General features: G+C 35.0%; 2 protein-coding genes across 4 annotated transcripts; one reads left to right on the top strand and one right to left on the bottom strand.

Moving 5' to 3' along the window:
- The first annotated feature begins 1,866 nt into the window (after nucleotides 1-1,866).
- On the top strand, nucleotides 1,867-10,759 carry LOC110691889. 3 transcript variants are annotated; one of them, XM_021868858.1, is made up of 11 exons: nucleotides 1,877-2,195; nucleotides 3,718-3,966; nucleotides 4,408-4,617; nucleotides 4,803-4,883; nucleotides 4,971-5,057; nucleotides 5,174-5,269; nucleotides 7,854-7,907; nucleotides 8,009-9,000; nucleotides 9,202-9,250; nucleotides 10,111-10,150; nucleotides 10,322-10,759. In XM_021868858.1, exons 2-11 carry the CDS (start codon nucleotides 3,724-3,726, stop codon nucleotides 10,471-10,473), a joined length of 2,004 nt encoding a protein of 667 aa, XP_021724550.1. In that variant the 5' UTR covers nucleotides 1,877-2,195; nucleotides 3,718-3,723; the 3' UTR covers nucleotides 10,474-10,759. The 3 variants fall into 3 exon arrangements, with proteins under 3 accessions (XP_021724552.1, XP_021724551.1, XP_021724550.1); XM_021868859.1 differs by lacking the exon at nucleotides 10,111-10,150 and having other exon boundaries at nucleotides 1,869-2,195; XM_021868860.1 differs by lacking the exons at nucleotides 10,111-10,150; nucleotides 10,322-10,759 and having other exon boundaries at nucleotides 1,867-2,195; nucleotides 9,164-9,251.
- Nucleotides 10,760-12,149: 1,390 nt separating this feature from the next.
- LOC110691888 (protein-tyrosine-phosphatase IBR5-like) lies at nucleotides 12,150-18,994 on the bottom strand. The gene is made up of 5 exons (XM_021868857.1): nucleotides 18,521-18,994; nucleotides 16,778-16,877; nucleotides 13,935-13,992; nucleotides 13,347-13,453; nucleotides 12,150-12,699 (listed from the first exon to the last, which is right to left on the bottom strand). Exons 1-5 carry the CDS (start codon nucleotides 18,755-18,757, stop codon nucleotides 12,446-12,448), a joined length of 756 nt encoding a protein of 251 aa, XP_021724549.1. The 5' UTR covers nucleotides 18,758-18,994; the 3' UTR covers nucleotides 12,150-12,445.
- Nucleotides 18,995-19,373: the final 379 nt, after the last annotated feature.

Below are 19,373 nucleotides of genomic sequence, written 5' to 3'. Positions count from 1 at the left end.
AGTAAGTAAAAACATCATTACACAACTATTTCAGCTCATATACTACATAGCAAAATGAAACACCAAATTGTGATACGAAAGATGTAAATAACAATTACATACAACAAGATAATTAAAGTATAGAATAGAAAGTTTAAAACTCAAACTCTTAAAATTAAATACTCACAGAGACAGGACATATGAAAGATGTAAATTGCAAATTCTTTCCTAAAAAAGCTCAAATTGTAACAACACCATCAGTTATCAAATACATGTTTTTTTTTCTAAAAAAAAACTAATATTTCTATTATGTAGTAATTAGGAGATTAATTAAGCAAACCACCAATCATACTTATATATATGAAAAAAAAATCCACAATATTAAACAATTTTGTTATACTATTATAAATTCAATGTTATAATATATGTTAGCAACTACTGTACAAATTAATTTTGTATATTAAATTTTGGGTGAAAAAGGGTGATAGTAGTAACTCTGGGGAGCAAACACTAATAAAGACGTCATTTTGCTTTCTCTTCATTTTTCTCATGCATTAAGCTAGTTGGGATCTCACTTTTTTGATGAGATTGGATTATTTTTTTTAATTTTTTTTATATAAAAAAAAAATCAGAACCCATACATCTACAAATTGAGATCTCAGCAATTTTGTTTAAACTAACCAATAAGTCTTCTTATTTATGCTAATCCTTTTCTAATTAAAAGAAAATTGAAGAGCTTCATGGTAAATTCTACATCAAATTAAACCAAATTAAATGGGCATTTTTCTACAGATTTAAAAAAACTTAATAACCAAAAAAAAAAAAAAAAAATCAAAGTTACCGAATAATGTAATCATGCAGTTGCCGAAACTTGATTATGAATTTATGCTTCACTGCTTTCGCCGCTCCACATTCACCTGAACTTCTCCCAAATTGTCTCTGTAGTGTATTAGTAGTATACTAGGTTAGGTCCCGTGCCATGCACAATAATTTTCAATAACTACTCTATAATTATTAACACTATATTTAATTATAAAAAAAATCTATTTAAGTTACTACTTTGTAAAATGAATTAATTATGAAAGAGTCTATTATTAGCAAAATAGATAATTTAAAATACACATATATGTATATTTATATATATTTCACTAACTAATTTATATCATTTCTTCTTTTAACCAAATGAATATCTTTCAACTATGTATCTAATTCGTAAATAGATTTACTTTTTACACACTATTAATCCATTCCCTCTTACGCGGTATTTATTTTTCTTCTCAATAATCAACTAGCTTAGAAAAAAATTCATATCTTTCTTAGCAAGCTTTTCAAACATAATTAAATACACAAATATTTTTTTAAAAAATAATCCTTGTTGTAAAATGGTTAGAGTAGTATATAGCACTATGTATGTCACAAATTATGTTAAGAAATTGATTTTCTTTTTTTTTTTAACTTTAGCTTATGGTATCAATATATAGAGTGGAAGGATACATTAAATATTTTTAATCTTCTATTTATATATAAGATTTGTTTCCTAAATAGTTTTTTTTTTTTTTTGACACACCAGAAAATTATACGTGTCATTGCTGGTGTGTCTTTTAGTATATTATTGATTGGGGTTTTTTTGTTTTAGGAGAGAGAAAGGTAATTGATAAGAATGGTAATAGGTGTTAATCAGGATAAAATTATAATAGTTATCATTTAAACCAAAAGCCAACCCAAAAAAGCTACTCTCACTAGCTTTTGGCTTGGTGGGAAAGCTGGCTTTTTAGCCAACCAAAGAGCCAATTAACCAAACATAAAAAGTTGTTCGCCAAACAATCTCAATGTCATAATCTACAACCCTGTTAGCTTCCCGATTATTAAATCCGATCCAATATAAACCCGGTAATCCTCGAGGACACAAATTTATTGTTGAAAGTTGGAAGTATATCTGGAATTTTGAGCACCAACCAAATAAAACAGAACTTTGTAGAACAACACCAATGACATCACAACTGACTATCACTCATACGCCATAACCGCCACCTTAACCACCTATCTAATTAATTCTAACCCAAATATTTAAACAACTTAAAATAAGTAAAACAACAAGCACTATATATTGTAGGAAAATTCAATTCAATTCTCAAATTTCTCATTTCTCAGTTTTCTGATTACCTTTAGAATTATCGACGTCTCAATCTTCAGTCTCACCGACTTTAATTCTACAGGTATCTGCTCCTTCACTCTCAATTATCTCATTTCTATTCCGAAATTCCAATCTTTTTTCTCAAAAATGATGATCATTGAATAAATTGTGATTTCTGCTGTTTAAAATTTGATTTTGCGGTTAATTATGGGCAATTTAATTGTTGTTCTGCAGTTGGGTATTTTTAATTTTGTCTTTTTCATCTGTTTCAATTTCTTTTATGTTTTGTGGGTATGATTGTTTAGTGGGTTTCATTTCGTAATTTGAAATGGGTGATTTTGGGTGTCTTCTTGTGCAAGGTTTCTTGAATTATGAACCTTTGAGATTGCAATTTGTGGGGGTATTAAGGGAATTAGGGATTTTGAGAGTTTGAGTTTATTTGGGATTCCTATGAACTGTTGATTTGTTTTGTAGTCTATAAATGGAAGTATAGAACTATAGGTTGGGGAGGTACCTTCTTGGTGCTAGGAACTGTGTGCATGGTACACCCAGGTGTATAATCGACTTCGTCTCAATTTGTCATAGTAAACCATAATGAGTAGACACCTGGTTTGTTTATAGTTGTTTGTAGGTAGAAATTAGTTCCGTGCTTGAATTGATATATGTAGAAGTAAAACAAGGGTTACGCAATTCTAATGCGGTCTTGCCCATGGGGTGGCACTTTGCCGATCCCTTTTCCTCTGTGAATTTGTGCTGCCGTTTTCCCATGCTTTACTTGTACATAGCATAATGTTAGGCTTTTACAGTCCTGTTAGAATGCTAGTAAGCTTTCAGTTCCTGTAAAGCATGCACTGATAAGAGCGGTTGAAACGATCAATTGCACCTGATAAGCAACCCAATTGCATTTATTTGTCTTGAACTTTGGTGTTTCCTCCATGTGCTTGGTGCAAGTATTGAAAACTTGTTTGCCTTACATGCTGGACTGCAGGAATATAGAGGAGAACTGTGGCAGTTGCATTAATTCTAGCCACAAGTTATTGGATTTATGTAATTTTATGTACTGCCATTTATAACCAGAAGATACCAACTATTAGATGGCACATCTTGGAGTCAAAGCCCTTGCAGTCATGCCTAATGAGTGAATGACAGATTTGTCAGTGTGGTTAATTTCTATCTCGTACCCCTCATTAAGTACACATAGCATGTAAAAAGGAAACCAGGGACATGATGGAAAATGAGGTTTAAATTGATGGGAAGTTTGTTTTATATTGATGGAATCGATTAACTCCAGGCTTTGTTGTTGATATATTGAGAACTGGTTAATTTGTTGTCCTTGTTCCATTATAGATGGGGATATATTGACATTGGTGTTGGATATATCGACATTGGTGTTAAATGGATCATGTTTTCTTGATTTTGTATTGAAAGAAACCAAATATCATTCAGCGCAGCGTGTTGGCTGTCTGAAAAATAGGACTGCTTGCTGGTTTATCATACATGCACTTCAAAGTATTCTTAGTGCTTAACTACTTTTATTTTTTTCTTGATCAAGTGTCTGTCATAGGAAGCTTTGTTCACTGACTTACTATTCCATCTCCTTACAGAAAACTATGGTGCAGCATCAAAATGTTATTACTGTTCCTTTTATATGGAGGGGAAAGAAGTTTGAGGTAAAAATAAATTCAGAGGCCTCTCTCAAGGAGTTGGGGGAGGAACTGCAGACTTTGACTGATGTTAAAGCTGATACAATTAGATTGATTATTTCTCTGCCTTCCACCAAAAGCTCAAAATTGTTGATGCCTTTCTCTGACGAGCATTCCAGTCTAAGGCTACAAGATACTGGAATCGTAGAGGTCTATACTCACATCTTGATTCTTATACCTTTATTCATACAACTATACAAGTGTATAGATAATTTCTTGTCTTAGATAGATATATTAATTTATGTTGTTTAATATGTCAATTATGGCTAATTGGTGATGTCTGGAATATTAGTGCTTAGACTGGCTCCTTCACCTTTTATAAATTTCAGTATTCTCCTTTTTGTTGAAGTTTAATATTAATTGATTACTTTATTTGCAATTCTTTTTTTTTTTCATTCTCTTCTCATCACATGGGCCCCTTTTTTTTAATTTTCTATATCCCTCTCCTCATCCCATGAGCTCCTTAAATACTGTTCATCCCCTACATGTTGCAATGATAAAAGATTAGAGGAAGTATTTTCTTTCATGGATGAAGCATTGGTGCAAAATATTTTGAGCAGGACTTGGACTCATATGTATATTTGCTGTCAGGGGAAGCCTTTAAGAATGATGGGAGTCTCCAAGGATGAGATTGATCATGTTCTTAACGATGCCGAAGCAAACCTAAGAATTGCTGGATTTGAAGAAGAGGAAAAGAGGATGAAACAACGGATGTCCAGGGGATCCCATTCCTCATTGAAACTCCCGCAAGGACCTTACATCTTCTGCAATTTTCGTACACTTGAACTGCCTGGAGTTGAGGTATTTATTTTTTCCTATACTATCTTGTTTCGTGCAGATAAAGTATCGGTAGTTACAGACTTTAAGTTAAAAAAACAACTTTCAATGGTCAAACAGCAAAAGTCGTCTTAAATGCAAAGAAGTATATAATGAATATCTTTTGAGGAACTTCAAATATGTCTTATTTCCGTTTTTTCTTTTACTAGTTATATCCTCCTCCCTCAGAGGCTATGAAGAGAATGCATATGCTTGCAGCTGACCCAGGAATTGTTGCCATCATGAACAAGGTAGTGATTTAGTGATGAGGTTAGATTTTTGCTAATGCTCTCATCTTTTTGGACTTTATTTTCACATGTGATTGTGATTCCTTGAAGTATCGTTGGCGAGTGGGGATCATGACAGAGATGGCGCCTGTTGGTTATGTTGGTGTTAGCCCCAGATGTGTTCTTGGTTTAAACAAGGTATATGAACACCTCAACTAATTTATTATGTGTTGATAATTGATCATCAAACAGTCTTGGCTTTTGTTAGCTTGTGTCTTTCTTTTGTTTCTAATGTGTTGCTTATTTGATTGCAGAATCAAGGAGAGGAAATATCTCTTCGTCTACGCACTGATGATCTAAAGGGTTTCAGAAAATATCAAAGCATCAAGAAAACTTTGTTGCACGAACTTGTAAGCACTCTTCTCATGAATTATTACTTCATTGATAAAAAATTTATAATTTTAAAATTTGCAGTAATTACCGTTTTCTGAACACTTTATTCAATCCTGCAAGTAGACATAGAGGTTGCAGTAATTACCGTTTTCTGAACACTTTCTTTTCTCATATACGTCAGTATTATATTTTGGATTCACTGCTGTAAGAATTGAAGAAGCTTTTCTAGGATTAAATTTTTTTCTCCATGTCATTAATTTTTTTTTTTTTTGAAAGGATGCATAAGCTCTAATGATTTATTTGTTATATTTTGTCAATTTTCTTTCAATGGTAAAGAACTAGTGGTTCTAATATTGTTAATATTAGAGCTCCTTAATAAGATCTTAGATTTGAAGGACATGTGTTCTACTTAGCTTGTTTTAAGGGATATTTTGCTTGGTGATAAAGTAGGGGTGATCTAGGTCTTCTTTATCATCTGCTTAAGGGTAAGAGACTTTATCTCTTAGATTCTTTGTTTGCCGCCTTCTTTATCAACCTCTTGAGAATACTCAGCTTATTTGAATGGTGGCTGGCAAGGTATGCAGATATTTGATTAACCCATTCTCTTTTTACTTTATGATTGGGCTAAGGAGGTCTTTAGCTTGGTGAAGAATATAGGTGATAAGGTTGTCTGACTTGCCTCGTCAATTATCAGTTATATGTGGGTGTAATGTTTTCTTTGGTTCCTACACACTTTTGTTTCTAAAACATGTGGATTATTCATCTATATGAAGTTGATAGAATTTGCTCCCTTCCTAAAGAAATACGTTTGATATCCTATATGGTAAAGATAGAAAATGTTTATCCAAAAGTTGAAATTTGAAAGATTAGCTTAAGTATTGGTACAAAAGGTCTTTGGATTTTGGAGATATTACAGCCTTGAGAAGCGATGACAGTGACTGGTGGCCTGGAAAGAAAAACTTATTGACTATTTAAGAACTGTGATTGTATTAACTTTGTAAGTATTTAGTAGAGTTGTATTGCAGAAAGGAGATTGAATTAAAAATTGAAAGCAAGGACAATGTTAACTCTTTTTCAAGTTAGTCAATGTTAGGAGGAAGACTGAGCTTCATATATTAATTGAAGGTGATAGAATGGCTGTTAGACACCAAGATATTTTTGTTTTAGAGACCATGTCTTTCTTTGAAGGTTTTTTTATTGAGGTAAAGGAAGCTAATGGTGGAGGGGCTTTAGTAGTTCTCCTACTATGTTGTCAATAACACTTGATAAGAAACCTTTGAGTAGGAGATTTATACTTTATCTTTATTGTAGTGGGCAATAAGTTACCATAGTTTTACTTAAATTTCAGATTAGGAGTCACCATTGATTAATAGTTTTCCTTTAGTGTAGAGTCTAGAGAGTGAGGATTGATTTACTCAAGGTCTTTCATAACTCTTTGTGATTGGGATTGTGGGCAGAAGTGCATGGAACCATCTTTTTCATTACTCTTGTATTGTCTCTAATTAGATGTCTTCAGAGTTTTGGGATCTTAGGCCTATTAGTTTCCTCACTGCTGTTTATGATAGGCTCTTTAGTGTGAAATTTATTTAATTGTTTTCAGGTGATCATTTCAATTGACCTAGAGTCTGTTTGTGACAGTTGGATATATTTTGGAAATTCATAATGTAATTTTTTAAATATCGTGATTGACTGATTGTAGTGTTAGATGTCTATATGAGTTTAGAGTTATAAGGTTAAGTTACACTTCAAGAAAGCCTATAATATGATGAATCAATGCTTCTTAGATGATGTAAACCTTTTGGTTTATATGTAGAAAATTAGTACATGGTGCTTGTCGTGGGTTAGCTTTTTGGTCTTTGGAAATAGGCAGTCTTGAAGTTCATTTGGGGCTATGAAGGGGTTAAAGTATGATGTTCCCCTTTTGTTCTTTTCACTTTATTTGTTGATACATAGAGACAACATTCTTTGGGTTTTATATAGCCTTACTACGTAGAGGTGGATTATTTTATTTATGCAATGGATGTCAATGGCTTTTTCCTCATAAGTTAAAATACACCTATACTATTTTCTGCTTTCCTAAGGTATTTATCTCAAGACCTTCCATTTGCCTTCTTAGGAGTCTCTTCGGCTATAACAGTACTTCATAGAACATTCTACTGAAATAGTTTGTTGGTGCAAAGACCTCAATTATTCTGCCTAAAGGCGTAAGCCTGGGTTGGCAAGCTCATGATCAATTGGAGTTTGCTGGGCCTTGAAGGCTTGGCTTCATATTAGGCTCTATTTCTGCAATTTAGTCCAATATTTTGAGTACATGTACAAGAAACCATTTGTTTAGTAATCACAGGTGCAGACATTGGATTGTTTTGGCCTTCCATATTGAGCTTTAGCTGCAGTAGTCTTTTTTGAAGTGTGGCTTTTCTGATGTTTTTTATTTTTTTATTTTTTTTTATTGTGCAATGTCTCCTTTAACTATGATCAATGCGTCAGTAAGAAGAATTTTTCCACTGCAACTTTTGCATGTGTAGTTTGAATTGGAGTTGCATACTTGCTGTCTTACCTAATGCACGGAACTTAGTTGTTACTGTGTTTTACATGTTACAGGCTCATATGGTCTACTCTGAACATGATGCAAACTTTTATGCTCTTGATAGACAGGTAAATTCTTTCTTCAATGCATTTTATATATATGCTGAATTGGTGGTCCTCTACAGCTTCCGCATAAGATATTTGTTCTTGCAAAAATTTAATTTCTGCAGCTGAATCAAGAAGCTTTCGCTTTAGACTGGACAAAATCAAGGAGTCATACCTTGGCTGATTCTCGATTTTCTGGGCATGATGATATGGATGTGGACTTTGATTTGGATAGCAATTTGCCTCACAAGCTTGGAGGAGAAGCTTCTCTTATGTCTGCTGGTGCTCGTGTGGCTTCTGTGGCTGCCGCCTTACATCGTTTGACAGATTCTTCTTCCATTTCTCATGGATCTGCAAATGGGCAGCAAAATTCTAATGATTATACAGGTGATGATGCTCCTGGGCTCTCAAGCCCAGTTGATACCTTGAATGAGGAAGAGCTGTTTATTTGGAATCAACATGATGATTATTCTCATCAAGATGAGCTGGAACTTGATCCTGATGATTCTGAGGCGAGAGGAACTGTGAATTCAGAGCCTTATACTGAAATGTTGTTGGTAGGGATACCTATGGTGAAGCCCAACCCTGATGATACTAGAATGGAAGCAGTTGTCTCCCAATCTACTGCAAGGAGAAGCTTTGATAATGCAAATCCACGTGAGGAGCCTGATCCTGATGATTCAGAAGTTACTGAAAAAGGAGTGGCTGCTTCTACTATTTCCCTCACGTCAATGCAGATAGATAACATTGAAAATAGGATAGTGAGGAATATTGATGAACCTGATCCAGATGATTCTGAAGCACAACATGATTTAGGGAATGTCATAACACCTAATCAATCACAACTAATCCAGGTTCATATGGAACCAGATCCAGATGATTGTCTAAAAAACATTACAGGGCAAACCCAACCTGAATCTGATGATAAAGTTGACCATCTGTTGCAACCTTTAGAACTCACGGCTGATGAGCCAGATCCAGATGATGAATTAAGGAGGATCCAAGACCCTGCCGCTGTATTTTTCAATCGGCTTAACAAAGCCATTGAGTTGCTGCGTACTGAACTGAACCCCCTGGAGGCTGTGGCAGTCCTACAGACTCTGTTTAAAATAATCAGGTAACGTCTTTTATTTGTAAGAATATCATCCATGTCCCTATAGGCCCCATATCCTTAATGTAGAACATGGGAAGGATCTTATCCAAATTAATTTATTGGTAAAAAAAGATACCGAGTGAGTCAATCAAAACTAATATTGACTCACTCGTTTTCATGCTTGCAGAGGAATTATGCTGACTGAATGATGCCTTTCATTTGCAGAAATGTATCTGAAAATCCTAATGAAATGAAGTACAAAAAACTTCGCAAGGTATGGTCCCTTCATACTGCGAATATTCTTTTTCTCTTTCCTTTTCCTTTCAGGCACTTTGAGTTTTGGTGTAATCCTTGAAAGTCATGTGTATGAACCATTGACGATTTCTCTTTTGTATAAGATAAGTGAGGCTTATGTCGATAACTTTAAGAACTTAAATTCCAGATTTTATTTCTGAGGCCCATGCATAAATATATTAAATCTAAGCATGTGATATTACAACTTCTCCCTCTAATGGAAAAACTCGAGCGGGTTTAAGTTGCCATGACCCAACATTTCTATTTGCCTCTTCTTCTTTCTCTCTTTACTCCCCTCTTTCTTCCTATCCTGTCAGTGGCCAATTGGCCATTGGTGCTGAAACATAACATTTAATAGACTTAGAGACCTTTGGATATCTGCATATGTGGTGCTTCTGCAAGTGTATATGTTGATTAATAATGTTGTCCATAAATGGGAAATAAAGGAAGTCCCTTAAATGAGCCCCATGATTTGATCTCTAGACCATAGGGATCTGAGGCAGGGAGTGATTCCACTACTACACCACCTCAATCTTCAACAGGCTACCTTTCTTGAGAGGGGGCCGGGGGGTGATTTTTATCTAAGATCATGCACTGACATTTACCCAATGTTTATGTAAACAGTTTTTTATTGCTTTCTGAACATCATCAGAAAGGAAGGTCCGATGCAAACTGTTGTCACTGGACTGAAAAACTAGCAATGCAAAATTACGACAGATTAGAGATATAAAATCACCCAGCCTCCACCCAATAAAATTGTTAAACTAGTTTGGATTGTAATACTTTGAATCCAATTATTTAACCATCTTTTTTCCTTGCCACACTCCCCCAATATTGCAGGCCAATCCTATTTTCCAAAGGAACGTTGCATATCATGAAGGTTTGTTCTCCAAAAAATTTAAATATCTTATTGGAGGTTATGTCCATCTATTGAAAGATTCCATGTCATGGATTGTTATTGATCAAATTGGCCTGGCTTCCCAATGAAGTTTATAATGAATTGTTTGTCTGTTAATCTTAAAATTTGAATTGGTAATTGTCTTGGATACAGCTGCCATGGAAGTTCTCAAACTGGTTGGTTTCAGTGAAGAAGTTGTCACTGATGAAGTGGGAAAGGCTGAAAATTACTTGGTGTTGAAAAGGAATGATCCAGGTTTGCTGTGGCTTGCGAAATCCTCTCTTGAGAGTAGCATTGCTAAGTAATTGTTGAGCGCCGTGCCTACATGTATACATCAGCATTTGTAACAAGTTCCAAAACATACTGGCAAGTGTTTGTGCAAATATCCTGCTTGCATGTTCTTGTACATTTGATCTATTAACAAGCAAAGCTATATGTACCTGTAATTTTTTCACTATTGATTTCTCATATAGTTGCTTGTCCGCTATCAGAGTTTCTTCTGAGTCTATTGTAACTGATGCAACACTATGGAGTATGTAAGATGCCTAAGTCTTTTAATAAAAGATAACTATTTGGTTGGTGACTTTGGTATACTTCATATATGTTTGAATCATTTACTTATTATTGTGTTGAATTTGAATACAGACCGAGGATAGCCTTACAACCCTTTTGTAAACTGATACAAAGTTATGGTGTCCAACATGCTACAACATTGTTTTGTGTTGGAGCTCTTTTATCTTTTGTTTGAGGAGATAGTCCTTGATCTCTCAGTTTGGTGATGATACATCTCTTGAATTTTAGGATGGAGCATTGACTGAACTTCTAAGAAGCGAGCAAGGGTCAAGGTCCTGTTAAACTTACAATCAAGAGTTTAAACCCTGGTTCCTTTTTTTCTATTAAGTTCTTCCATTCAGGTTGGAGCTCTTCTTGCAGTTGTGGAGGATCGAACTTCCAGTTCATCAAGATGTTTCAAATTTCATATGCTTATGTATGATAGCGACAGTGACTGAAGATGCTAATGATTTTGTGTCGGCTTTTACAAATACACAAAACTGCTGTCGTATACCAAAATTGTATCAGAATGTAATGCAGGGAACAATCTGGGGCAATGATGAAATGCTGTGTTGACAGTAACTCGTTTCTAGATGCACACCAAGCACATTCCATGCGATAAGTCGATCAAAGCTTGTGTCGAATGGCCTTCCCTCCATACAAAATTCTTACAGCCTTTTAGGAAGCATTGCTTTAAAACTATGAATATGTATCAACTAGGGATGTAGTATAATTTTTTTCATTGCTACATGAGATGTGAATAAAGCTGATTACTTACGAAACATTGAAACTATCAGAATGCATAAAATGAGCGTCAATCACGATCGGTTCTCTTGAACATTCTTCACCTTTTTTATTAGTTGTATGGTAAAAGCGTTAATTTGCATCAAATCTTTCACGGTAATTCAGATCTCAGATAATGAAATTTGCAATGTGTGTCTAACAAGTATATCGTCTTTAATTCCCAAAGATGCTGGTTGTCTGAATAGGAGCTTTATGCTTTCACACATGAAACCGAGAACATTGAATATTAGGTTGATATTTGTACACCATTAAGCTCAAGAAGAGCTACCGATGTCGGTGTTGGATCAGTAGAAGACTTGGTGTCTGCTATGGTTTAGGTGAACTTTTTAGCATGATGTTGTACATTGACCACTACAGATTTGGTTAAACAAGAGAATGTCTCTCATATCAGCGATACAAAGTGTGTCAAATTACATTAGGTAAAGGCCAAAGGCAGAATATTGTAAGCTAGTAAAGTTTGTACAATCATGGAGTGTCTTTTGGGCCAAAAAAAAAACCCTCAATTCCTCCATAGTTTATGTTAAGTGAGCTTGCATATACTAAATGATAGTATCCATATGGAACTCAATGGCTCAATGCTCATGTTCATCTCCTCTAGTCCAGTAGAATGGGGGATCAGCACCTATTTTTGAATAATTATACTTGTACTAATTGGATGTCCTATCATACAAATGTTAAATATACAAGCACCACAATGTTAAAGGAATGAAAATAACCTTTTCAGACATTGGTAATATCTATATAATATTAGGGCATCAGTGAACCAATCACAAGCTTTACACCAGGAGGTTTCGACATCAAACAACGCCAACAAAAAAGGGGTAGCAAATGTAAGAAAACATCAAAATGTATTTGATGTACTGAATGAAGCTTTTGTATCACAAAAAAAAAAGTTCTAGAAAGGTAAACCTAGCTCTGGCATCAAGGACCACCCATTGAAACATCACTGACACTGGAATTGGCTTGATTCATACCCTGACCAGCTCCAAAGGCAAATTGTTGAGTAGGAACTTCTAAAGGACGGTCAAAGATAGAGGAACCAGTTCCTGTGTTGAAAGCTGGTATAGGAACTGCATCATTCTTTGCAAACCCAAAGCTGAAAGACTCGGCTGGAACTGTATTCTCATTAGACCCAAATACCTTGTGCTCGTACTCTTGCAATTGCTGCGAAATAGCTAAATAAACAATTAAAAAAACATGTCAGTATTGTAACACCACATGTTGTAAAGACCATCTCCTATAGACCTAGCATTGACCCATACCTGAATAGTAAACGAAATTACATGACCTGATTTAGACCCAACCCAACCCAATAAGTTAGGTGACCAGAGACCCACCCAATAGACCAGACTCAACCCAACCAGAATCTACAACAAATTAATCATCACCTGAACCAGATTATTATGGCAGGTCAACCATATAATGCATATTATCAGCACAAAGCATTAAACTACAGACCACGCATACGTGTGCAATGTACGTACAAAACCAAACTGCCTCATAATAACAATCATCCCTAAAATATAAAAGAAAAGGCGCACTTTAAGAAATGAGGGTAGATGTTCAATGGTTTCAGATTAAAAACGCATACTGAGTTGCAGACTAAAAACTCATTGACAATGAATTCTTTATTCCACATTTATATAGAACTTACTTTCAGCGGTCCAGTACAGCGTATTATAAAAATTAACTGAAGTGTGGGAGGCCACAGGGAGCTAAAATGAACTAATAAATAAATAAGTAGCTCATACGCTGTTCAAGTACAAAAACGTAATACTGTCAATAGAAAATAGCAAAACAATAAACCAGGATATGCACTAACCTTCAGTAAGCTCAACAGATGACCTCCGCTCTTTCACCCATTGGTAACTCTGTGCAAGCCTCCAGCCTTTGCATTTCATCAAGTAAGCAATAACTACAGCGGGTGACCTGCAATATGAGAAACTTCACAATCTAGTATCCGAATCAAAAATTAGGAACGCATATATGTGCATAGCACGTGTAATGAAATGGGGAGACAAAGGGGTTGCGTTCATTCGGAACCAATAGGGGTGAGAACGTCCATGATTTTTCAGTCCTTATATACAGATATAATAAATCAGCCTAGAATACAAATAGAAGTCATTGGCATGCTACAAAGTTAAATTGATTAACATAAAAAAGAGGATTGACACCTCGTCAGCCTCTAAAATTTTATTTGGATATCAGCTCCAGGTACAAACAGAGGAACTGAGAGACCGAACTGATGACCAGAACTTTTATTGCAAGTTACCACAATTTTCATAAATCTTATTGTTCATATTCTTATTCATCAAATGCTCTTATTGATAATTTCTAGTGCAGTATGGCAGGCATAGGCAAACAGGGTTAATACAATCTTAGTACAATACTACAAGTTCTGAAAACCCACCTACTCTTTCCCGTCATGCAATGTACAAGAACACGACCCTTCTCCCTTTCACATTGTTCTGCCAGATAAACAGAATAATTAGCTTTCATTACATGCAATTCAACAAGAGTATATTAACACTATTAAAAATATAAAATAAAAAAAGAAAAGGAAATTAAAAAGACACATTCAGATGTGAGCAACATAGTATATCATGGCCATCTACATTCACCATTCAAAACATATGCTCCAAATCAATCCCAAGAAGAAACAACTACTAAGAATTAGTGTCTATTCTTCTAAATCAACTAAGGAGTATCTAGTACAGCAAAAGGAAGAAGGTGTTGGGAGAAGGCCGAATGGACATGTCAGGAGAAATTTACTAGAATCACAATAAGAAAAGAAACAAGTCAATAAGCAAAACTTGTGACACATTAACACCCTGAGAAGATACATAATTTAGGGTAGAAGCCAAACATTCTCCAGTCTCCAGTAACATGTAATCACTTTCACTAGTTGAAGTCCCTAGGAAACATGGAAATTGCTTAAAAAATAACTTTCCATCAGTGTGAACAATTCATATTTTTTTAACACAAGAAATGAAAGACTCCTAAATAAGAGCGCTCATGTGCCACATGGTTAAGAACACTTTTTAAAACAACCTCCTTATCTAAATGATCTTAACACTTTTCAAATTTCAATATGGTCAATTTCTTAAAGTTCTTAACACTTTCCTTTTATTTCATTTTTGGCAAACCCCCTAACCCCCCTCTTACCCACAATACCACTCTTATTTTATCCACATTTTTTCTTACACCATCCACTTTTCTACACTCCGATTCTTATTTTAACCACCTTAATTACACCCCACCCACCCACTCATATTTTCTAAATATTTGTGCAAAAATATCAAATGGAAATGGAGGAAGTATATAGTATAGATTAAACCTAAACTATTTAACTTTCCATCAGTGCGAACCACCATTTACTCTCTTAAGGTTGAACATCAATCCACAATGAACATCAAAAGGGTTCAAGTAACTTACCCTGAACCATGCATAACTTTCCAACCACTTACTGCAGTAAAGATAGCCATATGATCTGTCCAAACTATAATCATATCAAGGTTATATAGTACATAGTTGATAAAGAATTTGAACTTTGACAGGAAAATCACCTAAGGAGTAGACAGACAGTTCCCATATTCCTGATGTTGAGTTTTATCAAGAGTGCAAGGATAATGGACAGGTGGACAAATCAGGCTATAGACTTCCAAATTTCAAAGGCAGCTTCTATAATTTTTCTTTTTGATAGACAACATTGCTTAATTGTTATTATTTGAAAGGTCGCCATAGGGGTGCCTGCCAACCCACTATTGATGGCCATCTAGGGTTCAAAGAAAATCATGTTCCTAAGCCAATTAAATTTCTTAAGCAAAAAAATAAAACGTACAGACAATAATTAGAGCACTCAATCTATGGAATCAAGCTTGATCCTCAAAGAAAATTCAAAGAAAGGTGGATGTTGCCAGCCTTGCCGCTAAGGTACTTCACGCCAAATATATAAGACCTTGAATTAATAATATATAAATGCTTGGCCTAATTCCTCTCATATACGCAAGCGGCCAAGTAGTCAAAAGAACTAGATTCTGAATTCCTCTTCGCACTTTCACAGTCACGGAAACATCTTTCGCTTGGCCGGTTGGAACCTCACTTAAGTGCCACAAAGAAAACACATAAATATAGAAAACTCTTTCTTTGAGTTCATCATCTGCAGGGATCTTTTCCTTCACAGCTACCCAAAAGAAACATCTTCATAAGGATCTTTCAACCTCCAAATAATCTCAGAGAGGAAGACAGTAATTTCGACCACTACAATCTAACAATGCAACTGATTTGCTATTAAAAAGTTCTAAGAAAGAGACTACTTAAGATGAAAAAAATGAAGCACCCAATAGATAATTTTTTTCTCTTAGCTGTTTACAAAAAGCCATATCCTCAACACTTCCAATTTGGTCAATCACCAATCTCAATCTTATTTTTTACAGGCATAGACGTTCATACTGACCCTTTCCACATTTTAAATGTGTAAAAACAAGGACAACATAGAATATCCAAATGTGCCATGTTATGACCTCTAAAAATCACGGATAATTCTTCTAAGATCAAAGAATCTCCAGAAAACAATTTACAAAGTTGAAATCTAAGTATTTGATGCTTAAACAAGATAACAAGCGTATTATAGGCATGGGAACTACCAAATGCCTCCAAAATTCTTTAAAACTTATAGTAGCATCCGAAGGAATTGGGAACTACCAAATGCCTCCAAAATTCTTAAAAACTTATAGTAGCATCCGAAGGAATTAATACTAGGGCCTTATAAGGGTGGTCAAAAGCTTTCCCACTGGGGTGATTCAATTAAGCTGACAAAAAGAAAGAGAAAAAAAAATTTAAAAAAAAAAAAAAAAACAACAACAACAAAGTTAGACTATTTTTCAGTCAGTTTTAGAGACAAAGTTGGGTACATCTTGACCCCCACATATGCCCATAAATGGCAAGATACAGCTGATAAATTGTAAAAAATTTAGCTTGAAAGATAGACCATTACTATAGAAATGACTATAAACAGCTAAAAACATCATTCTTCAAAACGTTCACAATATATGTTGAAACTACCAAGGTTAGCAGTTCTCTGACATGTTTTTGGTATGTATTATAGAACAACATTCAATCCTCTCAGTATAAAACAAAGGCAAACAGCAAAAATGGCAATGAACACTTCATGTCATACTAAAGCATGTACAAAACAGAATAGACCATAAAAATTCTAAAGGAACAACATACAGCCGATACGATTATACTCACCTAAAAATTGGATAGCATCATCAAACTGTAAGCTTTTATCATCTTGAAGGGAATGATAAATAAACGAATTTCTGTAGAGATTCTGACACGAAGGGACGGTCTACATCCACAAAGCAGAAAACCCATCACCAAATGCAAAAACTTTGAAATTAACATCAGAATCAAACAAATAGTGTGTAGAAAAAGAGTCAGACCAGATTCTGAGTGAGATGGAAGTCCTGGTTATCTACAACAACTTCAGATCAAAAGATACACAACAAAATTTTTACAAAAAAAAAAAAAAAAAAAAAAAAAAAAAAAAAAAAAAAAAAAAACTGAATTAGCTTGGCTAAGTACTAAATTATGCTAAAAAGATAATATATGTTAGATTTAAAATTTGACTTAATTCTTTGAACATTAGCATTTTTTTACACTGTAAAAAAAAATTAGAAAAAACTACGAGCTTCTATGGCCTGCAAAATATTTCCTTATTTTTAAACTTAGAAGTAACAGCTTATTAATTGAAAGACAATGGCCCAAATATTTTCCTTCACAGGCTAGGTGTTTCTGAAGCCTTTGGGTATTGGGCTGAAGTTCAGCACCTAATCATCACTTGAGTTTTGAGCTTAAACTTTCACACAGATTAGTTACTCAAGCCAATCATCAAAGAGCCTTAATTAAATCACTCTGTTTGCATTAGCTTAAGTAATTCAATACTAAATACAGCTATATAAGATCAAGGAAAATGTAGAAGATCCATTTGAGAGCTACATATTGCCACCAAATCCAATTGCCTTTACTATTAATTTCAATACTTGCATTATTGATAAAATTATCAGACAGCCAAAGAGCATGTCTTTACTTGGGTACAAATATAATATCCCGAGGGTCAACCATCATAAAATTTCTAAAATCCACAGGAGGGGTCCTTAGGTACAAAGGTAGACAATAGATTTGCCTCAACAGATAAAGGTGTTTTATTGTCTCTGTCCATCTTCATTAGTTGCATAATCATTGTTATTGTATACTGCATTTGAATTTATCAACCTATTTACCCTACGCCCTTCTAGGATAATTACCTCCTTCCCGTCACAAATAATATTGGCACCTTCAAGGCACCCTTGGATCACAACTAATTCAGCCAATCCCTGTTTACATTGTCAATAAGTCTCATAACGTACTTAGGAATTCATATGCATCCTTGAAACAAAAAGATGAAACCTTTGAGACATGACAAGCCTAAAGAATTCACAGATTGCATTAATTAGGTCAAAGAAGTAAAACAAGATGACTATAAAGATAAATAATTTCCATATATGTCCCCAAATCTTGGTCTCTATCTTCATCCAAAATTTTGTCCCTCTTAACAACATAGTCCATCACGAATGTCGGCAACAATTCGAATACTGAATTCTATCCCAAACTACCAAAAATATGAACATTTGTCAAACTTCGCCTTCACCATTGATTACATCCTCAACACTGAGCCCTACAAAATGCTACATACAAACCCCAATCCTGTAATTTGAGTAAAGGCCCAACCTCAAGATAAAGTACAGTCTATTTTCTAGCATTGAATTTTCAAGAGCATTATATAACAACACTTAAATCATACACACAATAAACCAAAAATAATTATTTACCAATAATACCCTAAATTCAAATTACTCATCAAATCAAGAAGCAAACAAATACAATTAAAAACAAAATCAATGAAAAAAGGGAAAATTTATCAAAAGGGTATCCAAAAAAATAAAAACTTACATTGAGAATTCTGGAAATTCCTTGAGCCTTAAGAAGTTCAGACCTAGAAGCGTTATCATAACTACCCAGAAAGAGAAAATCAGGCAAGATCTCAGAAGGAAAAGCACCCGATTGAACGGAACTTTTATCAGAAGTTTCCGGCATTCGATGCCCGCAAATCCCACAAACTTCACCTTCTTCATACTTGTGGTAATGTCCACAAATCAAACATGGGTTTTCTCTCTCCCTCTTTCTCATATTATCTAACAACCTAATTTAGCAAAAACCCTAAATCAAAGATTTAAACTTTCTTCAATTAAAATTAGAATCTCTGTTTGTTGTTGTGAATTTGTATTGTTGGTTAGGAATTAGGAGGGTGTTGCTTGAATGTTTGATTGCGTGATAATTTACTGGGGTTGTTTTATAGATTCGGTTTGATGTTTTTGTAGTTTGCCTTTTGGAAAGATCCTCATTCCTCACTAGAGGTCTTTTACTCCGTAGTTAAGTTAGTGAATCGCTAAAAGTCGCCCGCAAATTACCATATAAAGCCCACAAATATGATTTGGTGTGACCATTATGCCCATTTTCTAAAATTGAAATAATCTCGGTTTAAAAAATGTGGAGCCGTACTGGCTCGCCGAGGGAGACCGGAGGGCAGGCCGGAGATGCGGGGGACGCCGGAGGTACGTCGTCGTCGACGGAAAACGAGGTAAGTCACCGTTAAAATTCACGGTTTACCGTCGGAGTGGCTCCGGCGCCTAGGATGGACGCCCAAACCGTAGCCTGAACGTCCAAGCCAGACGCCAGAACCACCAGAGTGGCGTCCAGCCCAGACGCCCAGACCACCAGACTGGCGTCCTGGCCAGGCGCCACT

Source organism: Chenopodium quinoa, unplaced genomic scaffold, assembly GCF_001683475.1.
Source record: "Chenopodium quinoa cultivar QQ74 unplaced genomic scaffold, ASM168347v1, whole genome shotgun sequence".
NCBI lineage: Eukaryota > Viridiplantae > Streptophyta > Magnoliopsida > Caryophyllales > Amaranthaceae > Chenopodium > Chenopodium quinoa.
This window is presented reverse-complemented; position numbering and strand designations above follow the sequence as displayed.